This window comes from Lutra lutra, chromosome 7 (genome assembly GCF_902655055.1).
Source record: "Lutra lutra chromosome 7, mLutLut1.2, whole genome shotgun sequence".
Lineage (NCBI taxonomy): Eukaryota > Metazoa > Chordata > Mammalia > Carnivora > Mustelidae > Lutra > Lutra lutra.
Window position 1 is genome coordinate 120613898 of NC_062284.1, and position 14097 is coordinate 120627994.

A 14097-nucleotide genomic window follows, 5' to 3' on the forward strand; every position below is an offset into this window, starting at 1 on the left:
GCCTTGGACAACCACCTCCCCTGCGATAACGCACTCCAGTAGATGAAGCCGGAAGAGAAGCAGAGATCTGAGTACACTTGAAGGCCCTATCCCCACAAGGTCAGGACCAGAAAGGGCTCCAGCTCCGGAGTACCACAACACTACTCTGGCCCCGTCGGCGACCTGTGCCCGCACGCAAGATGGCGGCTTTGGCGTCAGCGATCTCCTGCCCTTCTCCATCATGGCGGCGGCCGGACCCGCCTCCCAGGGCGCCGGAGTCATGTGACCCACACAATGGCTGAACGGTTGCTCCAGGCTTCCCGGCAACGCCGAGTGAAAGCCATGACGGCCGCTGCGGGTTCGGCGGGCCTCGCAGCGCTACCCCTACTGCTGTGCGCGCTGCTGGTGCCCGGCGGCGCGTACGTGCTGGACGACTCCGACGGGCTGGGCCGGGAGTTCGATGGCATCGGCGCGGTCAGCGGCGGCGGGGTGAGCGGCGGGCGGTGGGGTGACCGGCGGGCGGTGGGATGCGCGGGCGTTCCCAGGGGGGCGCCCCAGAAGCCCCCGCGGCGCAGCCGGGCGTTTCGACGCACTCCAGTCGCGGCCCCACTGTTGGTCGGTGCCCCTCGGCCAGAGATCCGGGCGCCTACAGTGTTGGAAGCGGCGCTTGTTCGTTTTAGATGAACCTATAGAGGCGCTTAGTTTTAATAGAGGAAGATGCGGAGGTCCACCGAGTAAGTGACAAGTGTAGGCAGGGACAAGTCTGGGGTTCGTACTCTCACCCCGGGCGATGGAGCCTGGGCTCTCTTTGCCGCAGAGAGGGTATTCCTGAGAGTCTTTCCAGAAATGGCCAGGGAGCCGGGGAGCATCTCTTCCCAAAAGGATGCCCCACTGCGAGTCGGGGAGTCGGAAGCCCTGGACCACTAGTGCAGGGTGCGGTTGGCTAACTTCAGCGGGGCCAGTGCACAATACGTTTTTGTTTGGAGGTGCGACAGGTGCCTCAGGGCCTCTTTAGGAAGGTTAGAGGCCAATCTGGGACACCCCCCCCCCCCCCGTGTTTTGTTTTTAATGGCAGTCTATGCTACATCAACTGGTAGTCTAGGATTGTTTACAGTTGGGAGGCTTTGTTTTTTGGGGAGTCCTCAAGGTCCAAAGTGGGGTGGGTTGCCCACCGGAAAGGTCAGTGCCTCTGTGTGTCATTGGTGGCAGTTTTTGTGTGCAGAAAGGGGAAAACATTGGGTCAACAGCCAAGGTGGCTCGCCACCTTTATGGTATATAAGAATCACCCGGCATGCTTGTTAGAATGTACTCCCCATTCTGACTATAGTTGTGGGTGGGGGCCTGAGAATCTGCATTTTAACACATAAGTTGATTCTCATACTAAGTAGTGAGAGACCTTTTTCTTTTAAGTAAGCTTGATTTTAGAATAGTATAAATTTACAGAAAACTTTCCAAGACAAGACAGTTTCAAACACCCTGCAGCCATTATTCTGTTACCAGCATCCAAACTTTGGTATGGTACATTTGTCACAACCAGTATTGATAGCATATGAAAATCCACACTTCCTATTTCTTTAGTACTTACCTAATGCCTATTTTCTGTTCCAGGATCCCATCCAGAATACCAATTGCATTTAATTGGCGTGTGTTAGTCCTTTCTTGGCTGTGACAGTTGGGATGAATGAGTTCCTGTTACCCTGATATTCCATAACATTTACGTGTTGGCAGACAGGAGCGCCATTCCAGCCTTGTGTAAAATTGTATGGGCATAGCTGGTAATTGTCTTAGTTTCCTGGTCATATTGACAGGTGACCTCTAGGCCTGGGAGCTTGCTTTAGTAGCATGATTCTTCGTGGTTCTAAAAAAATTTACTTGCTTCTATCATATGCTCTCTGTAACTTTCTTCCTGTCTTTGTTTTATCCCCTTCCATTGTACCCCAAATCACAACTAGAGCTAATTTTATTTGATGTTAAGGCCTAACTCTTGAATGGGTGGTTGGTTGGGTTGAGTCAGATGGAGCTTGTATATTCAGATGCATTTCAGAACTAGCTGGACTGCTTGCTTGCTGAATGGATGTTTTGTGCTGATCTCCGCCTACTGATAGCCAGTGTTGTGGCTAGACTGGCCCTTATGGTTCTTATTATGATTGTAAGATGTCCTCAGTAATAACCATCAGGAAACGTTGGGAAAAAAAAAAAAAGGCTTATTATTCACAGATCCTGGCAAGCACATAGCACACCTGGGGCCATAGAGCAAGGGTGTGGGTTGGGGTGGGGGGAAAGCATGAGAGAGTGGGTGTGGGAGCCCCTGGGGTCCTGTTTTATTCAGGCTCACTCATTGTTTGGATTTAAAAGTTAAGAGGGGGAATTTAAAGTGCAGTAAGAGACTAACCAAGCTGCCTAAATGGTCAGTTATGGAAATCAATCAAGATCTTTAAAACAGGGGCGCCTGGGTGGCTCAGTGGGTTAAGCCGCTGCCTTCGGCTCAGGTCATGATCTCAGAGTCCTGGGATCGAGCCCCACATCGGGCTCTCTGCTCAGCAGGGAGCCTGCTTCCTCCTCTCTCTCTGCCTGCCTCTCTGCCTGCCTGTGATCTCTCTGTCAAATAATTAAATAAAATCTTTAAAAAAAAAAAAATCTTTAAAACAAAGAAGGCTAGGGTCGCCCCTCTGGGCAGCCCGTCTCCTTATCCAGGTGTGTGGCTGACAATGTGTTTCTTTGAAAAGGCCATATTTGAAGTAGATGCCTCTTTGAGGAGGATGCCCTCAGGCACTTGCCTTACAGAAAAGAAAAAAACTGTGGATTTACACTACAGAAAAGAAAAAAACTGTCTGGATTTACACTACAGTCTACCTTGATGCTGAGGCATTCCTCAGGTGACCCTGGATAGCTGATAGGTTAAAAGCCAGGGGTAGAGCATGTTGTAACCCAGAAAGTACACATCTAAGTAGGATTATATAGCACTTCTTAATAATTATACAGATAGTAGTCTGAAATCCAGTCTGTAGCCATTGTTACAAGCTTTAATTTTCCTGCCATGCAGGTCAGTGGTCCTGGGGCTCAGGAATGTGTTCACAAATTTGGGTAATATTGTGAAATATTTAAACATCTTTGGTCATCTCATGTAAGTAGCAATCAAATAGGCCTTTTTAAGTGTGCTTTCCTGGATTTTTTTTTTTTTTTTTCACAAGGAATCTCAGCTTGGACTTAGGACTGGGCAATCAAGCCAAGGACTTGCCTTTAGACTTCGCCTAAAATACCTGTAGATTTGGGTGAATTCCTCTCCTTTCAATACCCCCAAATATCCTGATGTTTTTGGGCTTCCCAAGTGGCCTACTTAATTGCTTGGTAAGGCTGCAGGAACACTTAAAGGCTTAAAAATAGCCATGTTAAACACCTGATGGGCGTTCATTACAATGCATTTGGCAAAGAACTTTGGTTATTTCTGTGACATATAACATTCTAAGATGATAACTAGAATTATAAGTGAGAGAATCATACCAGGACATAGCAGATGTCTAGGAATTTCATGATTTCTGGAACACTTAAATCAATCACATATTCCATATAAATTTAACGTAAAGAAGGTTTCTCATTACTTTTTGACAATGCTTTCCATGTAGTTCAACATCTCTCTTTTTATAAGGAAAAAGAACAAATCATTTGAGATGTTCCAGGATCCTTGGGAAAAAATCTCAAAACTAGTTCAAGGTTTAAAAAGACTTCATTTAGAATTTGATTCTGGGAAATTTGTGAGAAATAATCAAAAGGTTTTAAAACACTTGATTACAGTGGATCATAGACTGCTGTGCAATATTAGTAATCCATTTAAACTTTAACCAAAGTTACAATTAAAGACTTTATAGGCAAATACAGAAAGCTACATAGTTTATTAAAAAAAAAAAAAGAACTTTAGCTCTTTAAGTAGAGACTTGTTTTCTTAAGTAATCAAAGACATGATAAAGACAACTTGAGGGGCACCTGGGTGGCTCAGTGGGTTAAGCCGCTGCCTTCGGCTCAGGTCATGATCTCAGGGTCCTGGGATCGAGTCCCACATCGGGCTCTCTGCTCAGCAAGAAGCCTGCTTCCCTCTCTCTCTCTCTCTGCCTGCCTCTCCGTCTGCTTGTGATCTCTCTCTGTCAAATAAATAAATAAAATCTTTAAAAAAAAAAAAAGACAACTTGAAACACAGGAAGTTATTTTGATAAAATACAGGATCTTTATTTCCTAGGCAGATTACTTAAAAGGTAAAGAAAGATCTTGCACAGTCTTATCAAGAACTAACCAATAGTCCAAGAAAACTGTCCTTTTAGCAGGTGAAAGAAAAATTAAGCTAGTTTTCAGAAGTACACTACTTATTAAAGCTTATTAGAAAATCTTTATAATAAATTATTTCATTTTTAGCCAGCTTGTCTACACAAGATAAAATTCTCACTTCTCTTTTTTTTCTTTCTTTCTCCTACTTGCTACATCCATTTAGTTTGTATACTTTAGGACAAAATTACTTTCAATTGCCTTAACAAAAATGCATCTCCATGCCTCATACCTTAACTAAAATACATCTACTTTCCTTGTCTAGAGTTCTCTTATTTATTGCACTTTTAATTACATTATTGTTAGAATTTTTAGCTCTTAGAAACCTTAATTTCTAGTGAAACCAGTGAGTAAGCGGTTGTCAGCTGTTTACTAGCTTTCTGTATACTGAAAAATTTATGAATACATTTCACAATTTCTAGAGGCATATGCCTCTTTTTAGAAAAAAAAAATAGTAATTTTTCACTATAGCACAGGACATGTTTACTAAGGGATCCAGATATCTTTAGCTTCTCTATTACAAGAAACCAAAAGTAGATAAACTTGTGTTCAGTAATTAGTGTTGCAGTATTTCATATTGAGCAATGTGCTATATATTTAATGAATTTACATCATTGAACTTTGTAAATCACTAAGGTTTCAAGTTACCAAAAACCTCTGGGTAATGTTTTAAGTACACATACCATAAAACACAATTATTGTTGAAAAGTGGATGCCTTGACCATTGAAGCTTAAGTTAAACATTTGCAATACGAAAAGAAAAAAGCCAAGCTTTGTGGCTTACACTAGAATGAATGACCTGGTTTTTAGCTGATCTGACCTGCTTTGTGTGTGGGGGTGGGGATGTGGGAGGTGTTGGAATGGGGAGAGACAAACCTTTGCCTTAACCCAACTTACTCTTCTTGATTTTTATGTTTTTGTTTCCTCATGTTGCAACCTTACTCCCAGGTGCTGGAGCGTATTTCAGGATAATGTAGACTAACGGGTCAATGTGTGTGTTTTTTACTACAGTCATTCTTCTTTTGATTTTTGTGGTCAATGTGTGTTTTTTACTACAGTCCTTCTTTTGATTTTTGTGGTTTAAACCTACAATAGCCAGTATTTCATTAAATGATGACCCATCTGCTCTCATGTCTTTACTTGTGGCATTAAATCCAGTATTTGAACTTGTGGAAAAACGGAAGCCTTCATTATTTTATACTTATTAACTCAGTTTAAGATTATTAAAATGAGAAGAATGTTGCATAACTCAGAGTAGGATACTCTTATCTATTTGATAGTGTCCTGGTGTATAGTGCATTTCTCATCTAAGAAGTTTAATAGATACTGATTGAAGGAAAATGGTTGCAACACTACTTTAGATTTCTGTGTGGAGTCCCTGTACGTAGCAAAGTTTGTGGCAGGGTTGCGGCAAATCGGAAGCGACCGAGGAAACTCAAGCGGCACACAGAAATCAGGGAGAACTCAGCTTTATTATCGCTGGCGGGCTCAGCGGGATCCTTTCCCAAAGGCTGAGCACTTGACAGGTTTAGGGGTGAGTTTTTATGGTTACGGGTGATGGGGAATGGTAACGGGATGTTTTCGTGGTCTCAGGGCCCATTGGCCTTCTTCATAATCTATACAGAGGCATCTCAGGAGAGTGCTAAATCATCCCGGGGGACTTGTTTCTTTCTTTTCTTAACCAAACAGGACGGCCATTGGTCTTTTCTTCTGCTTCAGCTGGAGCAATGGAGAGCAGTGGACAGGAAGGGGCTAGGGCCCCGGGGTCTCTATCTGCCTCAGCAGTAGTGTTTGGAATGTTCTCACTTGCTCTCCCAGTCCGGTGGGGAAGGCAGTGCGGGGCAGTAGTTAAGAACGTGGGTTTAAGAGCAGATTGTCAGGGATCCATTCTGGGCCCTGCCATTTACTGTACTGCCATGGGCAGGTTACTTAACCTCCCAGTGTCTCAGTTTCTTTTTTGAGGAGACTTTGAAACCTGGTGGGTGCATCGTGAGGACAGATGTAAAGTGCTTAGGATGGCATCTGGCACATGATTATTCTGGTTAATATCATCCTGTTTCATGGATTGGGAAGGAGGAAGTTATGTGAAAAACTTATTTGGGTATAAAATGTCTGCCATTTATTGAGAGCTTACTGTGTGTCATCTCTTGTGAGAAGGCTTCTTCCCGAGATGATTGGAAACAGCCTCAGGCCTTTTTCAGGGAGTGTGACTGGTACTTTGTTATTCTTTGATTGTGCATTTCAACATTTGGCTATTGTACTCTGAACTGGCTCTTGCCATTGACTAATGCTTTTGCATTGAGAATGACGATAGCGTAATGATGTGTGTTTGCTTAAAGTTGGCATTTTCTGTGTTACGGATAGGATTGCATAGAGGCAAAATAACCCCCAAACAGCCAAACACACTGTTCTAATGACATAATTTAGGGTTGGAAGCATTGTTTTCCCTTTGATCAGGGCTGGGTTATCGGGCATATACAGTGTTCATTCACTTAAAGAGTGCCTATTTCAATACGTAAGCCTCCACCAGTCTGTAAGCTCTGAGAAGAGTGTGTTTTTAAAAACTCTTTGTACAGTGCTTGCCATTTATTGAGTGCTAACTGTGTGCCAGCTGCTGGGCTATGTCCTTTACATACATCTTATTTTCACCTTAGAACAGCTGAAGGAGTTCTAGGGAGTAAGATAGCCTACTTTACAACAGAGTGCCTTTGGTCACATAGCTTGTAACCAGGGTGCAAGCTCTTGACTCAGAGCCTCCTGTATGATGTTGCCTGTGCCAGCACAACCAACAATACCATAAAAGATATTAAATGTTTACTGAATAAGAGAATAAATGGAGATATGAACTTGAGTAAGACACAGTCCTGTCCTCGAGGAACTCAGAGGTGAGACAGAAGTACGATGATGAGGGTGCAGGGTTAGACCAGTTAGAGTAGAAATGTAGACCCGAGGCCAGAGGAGTCCACAGGACTACATCAGATTACTACTACGTACATCAAACTAGTAGGAGGGAGCAGAAGGGGACCTTCCCTGAAAAGGATGCATTGGAGGTAGCCAAATGGGGATGTGGAATTCATTCCAGACAGAAGAAAGAGAAAAAGTAATTTGATAAGTCTAGATAGAAAGCATAAGAGTGATACCAGCTGAAGTGTCACAGTCAAATAGTTAAGATATTTGGGTATAAAACTGACCAATTTGAGCTTTATCCTGAAAGCTCAAGGAAAGGAAACCAGCTCTCCTGAAGGAGAAAGGAAACCAGCTCTCCTGAAAGGAACCAGAATATGTCTTCTCTGAAATGTGTGTATGTATAGGGGAGAGGGACCCTATGAAACCATTAATGGGTGCTTTCCTATGGGCAGAGGGGAGGTCTTGGCAGGTTTAAACAGAATATTTTCATGGTTGGGTTTGTGTTTTGGGAAGATTAATGTGGCAAGTAGTGTGGAGAATAGAATACAGGGAGGCTGATGGAGGCCCTGGGAAATGACTTTCCACTACTCAACTTTCCCCAAGAACTGTCCAAACATGGGCCTGCCGGGGATGGCATGCATCAGCACTATGAAATATGTTCCTGATTGGATTTGTTTTATTCATACTTTTGAAAATTTTTTTTTAGGCAACCTCCCGACTTCTAGTAAATTATCCAGAGCCCTATCGTTCTCAAATATTGGATTATCTCTTTAAGGTAATGAGAAAATAATTATTTAATGGCATCTGTGGTATTTTTGAAACTATGGTGAATTTTAATGGTAGAATTGATCGCCTTCACAATTCTAGCTTTAAAAAAAAAACCAAAAAACCAGCAAATTACTTTTGGAATAAGTTGCTATTTATTTGAAATGGGTTTTCGCATCAGTAATTGTCTTAATGTGCTTTGTCCTTCTTGCAGTGAATCACAGTATTAATACTTCTTTCCCCAGCCAAACTTCGGTGCCTCTTTGCATATTCTAAAAGTCGAAATAGGTGGTGATGGGCAGACAACAGGTAGGAGATTTGGGAAATGGGATTGATTTCCTTCAACATTTTAATCTATACTTAAACTTAGGAACTGTGAATTAGAATATAAATGATACCAACATTATTGATGTCAGTTATTGCTTACAGATTGTTTCTTATTGTTCCTTTTTTATCCTATTGAAATACATCATAATACTCATTTTTTCTCATAAAAAATAGCATTTGGACTTTAGATTGCTTATTTAGTGGATTAATCGGTAGTAAACAAACCCACAGTTTTTTAAAAAAAACTATATCACTAGATAGAGCATAGAGACAATTATAAGTTTTTATTGAGAAGTTCAAAAAAGAAAACTCTTAATGTGGAAGACATGTAGAATGTTATTATGTTATTAGCTTTAAATAAAATAATGTGGCAAACATATAAGTCATCAGTATTTCAGAGATACAGCTTTTTTCTCTTTTAAAAACAAAATTATTTTTTTTTAAAGATTTTAAAAATTTATTTATTTGACAGACAGAGATCACAAGTAGGCAAGAGGCAGGCAGAGAGAGAGGGGGAAGCAGGCTCCCTGCTGGGCAGAGAGCCTGATGCAGGGCTCAATCCTAGGACCCCCTGGGATCATGACCTAATCTGAAAGCAGAGGCTTAACCCATTGAGCCACCTAGGCGCCCAAAAACAAAATTATTTTTTAACCATTAAATTTTTAATCTTCATTGTCACCCTTTTGATTGGCTTTGTGTAGTCCATGTAGTCAATTAATGTACAGGAAGAAGAAAATTCTCTTCGTGATAATGTAGCTTATTATTTACAGGCCAGATTCCATTAGAGTGAACTTTACAGTATCGTCTGTATACACGTGTTCCTATTGGTGACTTGGGAATAATTTTTGTTAAAGAGATATGGCTGTGTGGTGGTATTAGTGTTTAATTAATAGTGAAAGAAAAAAAAAAAGAAAAAACAAAAGAAACCTCTGTAACACAAACTTCTTCAAGCTACCATAAGAGGACGTGTATTTCCTTGTCCACTCCTTTCATGCAGAATGGGTAATGGCTGGCCTTCTACATTTGCTGAAGTGAAATTAGAGGTAGAGATACAGAAGTGGGTAGTTCTTGTGAATCTGATGTTTATCTCTGAGAAGAAGAGGGCAAGGCCTTTCTCCTTGTGAGACCCTTCCTAACATGGGCAGATGTTTGTGAAATGTGACATTATGAGGACTCATATTAGCTACCGACCTTGTCACACCACAGAGGTGAGGTAGAATTTTCTTACAGAGGGGAAATACAGATGTCTACTCTTTTTTCTGTCAAAGCTCTGTTGTCTTGGTGTCACACGGCAAGCTATAGGCTCAAGTCCTGGGGTGTGAGAATGGGGCTTAGGAGCCTGGAGATTCATGTCAAGGACTGAGAAGCCAGAAGTTGAGCTGATCTAACTCAGTGTCAAACATGGGGATTTGAAAACCCCGGAAAGACCAGACCAAAGCCTGGGAGAATGTAGTCCTAGGACTTTTCAATTACGTGAATTGACAACACTTCTCTCAAAGCTGCTTATATAATAGAAAGTTGTGGCTTTGTTTTTCAAGACTTTTATGATACTTAGAGTAATGAAAAAATGTGAAATAAGATGCTTTGATCATCCATCCTCAGTTATCTAAGATCATTCTTGCTTGCCCCATGTCAGGATTGGAACCAGAATATGTCTTCTCTGAAATGTGTGTATGTATAGGGGAGAGGGACCCTATGAAACCATTAATGGGTGCTTTCCTTTCTCTTTTGCTCTCTCCCCTGCAGATGGTACTGAACCCTCTCACATGCACTACGCGTTAGATGAGAATTATTTCCGAGGATATGAGTGGTGGTTAATGAAGGAAGCTAAGAAGCGGAACCCTGATATTATACTCATGGGTAACAAGTGAAGTTTGCCATGCTTTTGCAGTCTGTTTAACTTTCAGCTTCTGAATTCTCTGTGTGGAGTCACTGTTAATACTGAAGTACTAATAATGTTGCCAATACTACCATTATCGTACTAGCAGCAAAACATGAGTCAGACTTGATCCTTTCTTTGCCCTTAGATACTGTGTCTGCTCTATATGTGTAATACCTCTTCAGTGAGGCATTACTCTTCCCATCTACAGAAGCGGTGTGGGCTTAGGTTATGCCACTGACTTAAGGTCAGGTAATTAGTAAATGGCAAGATCAGATATAGAACCTAATTCCATTCTGGTTGTTTTTGCGATGCTAAACTCTTATCCTCAACAAAGTTTCTTATTAAAATTTGTAAAAGGGCAATACTATCTAGACAATTATATATTAGCTACAGTAGTATATACCAACTATTTGTAAAATTATGCATTACATACAGTAGTAGACCCCATTTCTAGAAGAGGTACACATAAAAGTTTGTTTTGAACCTCAGCAACGTGATAGTCACTGTTCTAGGCATTGGGGGTACCAAGCAATCCAGCCCCTAATTCCCGCCCTTGTGGAGCTTAAGTTCTAGTAGCAGGATCATTGGATTTCTCAAATAGGACTACTGTATTTATTTTACAGTTCTCATATATTAATGCACAGACCTGTAAGATGTTGTAAACATACCCAGTGATGGCATACAGTCATCATTTGAAATGAGTTTGATTTTTTGAAACAGGCTTCCATATCCAGTCTGTGTCAGACCAGTGAGATCAATTTTTTAGGGTTTAATTTCAGATTATTTTATTTTATTTTATTATTATTATTTTTTAAAACTCTTTTTTTTTTTCAAAGATCTTACCTATTTATCCGACAGACAGAGACCACAAGTAGGCAGAAAGGCAGTCAGAGAGAGGAGGAAGCAGGCTCCCCGCCGAGCAGAGAGCCCGATGCGGGGCTCGATCCCAGCACCCCGGGATCATGACCCGAGCGGAAGGCAGAGGCTTTAACCCACTGAGCCACCCAGGCGCCCCAATTTCAGATTATTTTAAAAATCATTTTCAACGACTGAATTAAAGGACAAGCATAAGTTTTTCTAAATTAAAAAAATGAGAAGTTGGTGTGTTCTTTCAAAATGGTCTTTTGTAAGAAATTCCAGAAATGTTTGGAGCAGTTAAAAAAAAAAAAAAGAAGCATTATTGACTTCAGCACCATTGGGCTGCTTTCAAGGTCATTTCTCATTTAAATGTAGAAAATCTGGCATGCTGAACCATGTTCTAACAAAGACTTACACATGCTGGGCCTTTTGAATGTATTTGGCATTTCATTGTTCTAAAGTGTTCCAGTATTTTAGTGTCACATTTCTTATGGAATATACATACACTGAGGCATTCCTCCTGAGTTTAGAAAAATAAGCATTTTGTTCTTTTGTTCATTTTGGTTTTTTTCAGTGGTGTACTAAATTGGTGATATAAACAGTTGAGGAACTTAACTGTTGAGCTTATTTTGATATGTTAGTAACAGGGTTTAGAATTGTAATTAGTGCTTCTTGACTGTTCTCATTTTCTTAAAAATAATAATTAAGGTGTTGGAAGAATGTGGGTTATTTCGTCTAAATCATACCACAAAGGCATACTTTCCTATTGAGTCATTGGCATTTATACTGATACGATGACAAACTAGTTTTGCTAAATTTGATTATCTGACTAATTAGTATTTTAAGGAGGCTTAAGTTTTTAGAAGTTGTACGAATGAATGAGGAATTTGTATTATACTTAACCTGTAGGAATGGTTAGGCATAAGCCTAACCTCTGATTTGACTTCAGAGGTAAGAAATGGAATATTAAATATCCCTATAGTAGGCGGTGGGCATGTTAAATTAAATTGTATGTTACATTTCTTTCTACTGGTAAGTATCTTTGAGAAAGTGTTTTTATTTTTCTTGAAAGAGCATTTGGAGTTATGGAAGCAATTCTAGGGATCAGTAAAGAGTTGCTGAGTTCATAAACTGGAAGGGATTTTGAGAATTTGTGCACAGTGTATAATCTTTAAGAAGATCTGTATTAAAAAAAAAAATCTGTATTGGCTTTTTGCTTAACCTGTGTTCTTCTAGGTTTCTTTTGCTTTGTTTCTAGTGGGGCCAGCACGGGTATGCCCACTCTACCTTTACCTTTTCCTGTCTGCAGGGTTGCCGTGGTCGTTCCCTGGATGGCTGGGAAAACATTACAACTGGCCTTATGTAAATCTTCAGCTGACTGCCTACTATGTCATGACCTGGATTGTGGGTGCCAAGCATTATCATGATTTAGATATTGATTACATTGGGGTTAGTAATGTATTTAAAACTTGATTAACTTTTGAACATTTATTTGTAATTTTTTAAAGTAATTTGATTCTGTGGCATTTTGTTGACTGATCATTTTGTGTCATGAGACTAATTTATTTTATTGGCATCTGATAATGAATTAACTACATGTGACCTTTTATTTCTCCTCTTTGCCCATCTAAATTTTGACCCCTTTTGAAAACTACTAAGTATATAATACCTTCTCTCAACTACCTTTCTTTTTTATTTTTAATTTTGATTTTGGTATCACCCCAGCTCACGTTCTCCTTCTTAAAACGCTTTCCCTAGTTTCTCTAGTCATACAAAAATACTATATTCACCATACAGTTTAATGATTAATCTCATTTTGCTGAATCTTTTATTGTCCTAAACCAGGGGGTGGCAAACTTTTTCTTAGTGTGTCAAAGAGTAAATATTTTATGTTTTGTGGGTCAAAAGGCAGTATTAAGGCTATTATGTAGGTAATTATACAGCCATTTAAAATGTAACCATTTAAAACTGTAAAAACCACTTTTAGCTCTCAGGTTGTAAAAAATACAAATGGTGGGTGGACTGGATTTGGCAGGCTGGCTAAAATCTGCCTACCCTTATCTTAAACTGTTATTTAACACCTTTTAATGATTGAAAAAATGTAGAAATAACATCTTTCCAACTGGTCTGTTGGCAGACTGGAGGCATGGTACCTCACAGAGCCTCACATATACACACAGTGGTCTCCATACTTGTTTGCATATTAATACATCATCTGTTAAAACTGATTTTAAAAGCATTCATGCAATTGGCAAGCAATTATTGAGCTCCTGCTATGTTTCAGGCACTGTGACTGTTATGTTCTAGGGATACTAAGATGAGTAAACCCTTAAGGAGGTTAGTGAGAGGTAGAAACTGGGACAGATAAACTGTAATATCACAGGAGGAGAGAGAACATGAGGATGGGCTAAGGGCTGTAGGGAGCCAGAAGCAAGAATATACTTGTTTTTTTTTGTTATCTTTCTCCAAATTATAATTGAAAATTAGTTTGAGAACTTTCAAATGTCCGGGTATTTTTTTTTTTTAATATTTTATTTATTTATTTGACAGAGAGAGATCACAGGCAGGCAGAGAGGCAGGCAGAGAGAGAGGAGGAAGCAGGCTCTCTGCTGAGCAGAGAGCCCGATGCGGGGCTCGATCCCAGGACCCCGAGATCATGACCTGAGCTGAAGGCAGCGGCTTAACCCACTGAGCCACCCAGGCGCCCTGTCCGGGTATTTTTAACCTGTAGTGAAACTAAATGTAGGTTTAGATCTAAATAACATTTTATTTTTATGGTGAAGTTACACTTAGAAAATGTTTCTGGTAAAGAACGGGTAATTCACATCTCTTTTAGACTCATAGGCTGTGGTGAGGAGCTTCTTTCATAAGAAGTACTTCACTGTATCGCAAGAGTTAAATGAGTTATATATAGTGCCTAGATTCAAGGCCATTTCTGTTATTAACAGTTTTTTTAGCCCCAAAACGAATGTCATGGAAATTCTTTTTCAGTTCTAAAACTTCATTCCCCCTGATTCTAAACCAACGAGAGCTGTGCATCTTCCTTTTATCTATCCTCGTTAAGA

The 14097-nt window shown here is 40.4% G+C and overlaps 1 protein-coding gene across 2 annotated transcripts in view; it reads left to right on the forward strand.

Annotated features, from left to right (window-relative positions):
- Positions 1 to 109: 109 nt before the first annotated feature.
- The window catches only part of GALC (galactosylceramidase), a 60772-nt gene continuing 46784 nt past the window's right edge, over positions 110 to 14097 (forward strand). The window contains exons 1-5 of one of the 2 annotated variants that reach the window (XM_047737633.1): positions 110 to 468; positions 7907 to 7975; positions 8211 to 8274; positions 10039 to 10152; positions 12342 to 12481. In XM_047737633.1, coding sequence (XP_047593589.1) covers positions 274 to 468; positions 7907 to 7975; positions 8211 to 8274; positions 10039 to 10152; positions 12342 to 12481 — 582 coding nt within the window. In that variant the 5' untranslated portion in view covers positions 110 to 273. The remainder of the gene's footprint in view (positions 469 to 7906; positions 7976 to 8210; positions 8275 to 10038; positions 10153 to 12341; positions 12482 to 14097) is intronic. The other variant, XM_047737634.1, reaches the window with a different exon arrangement.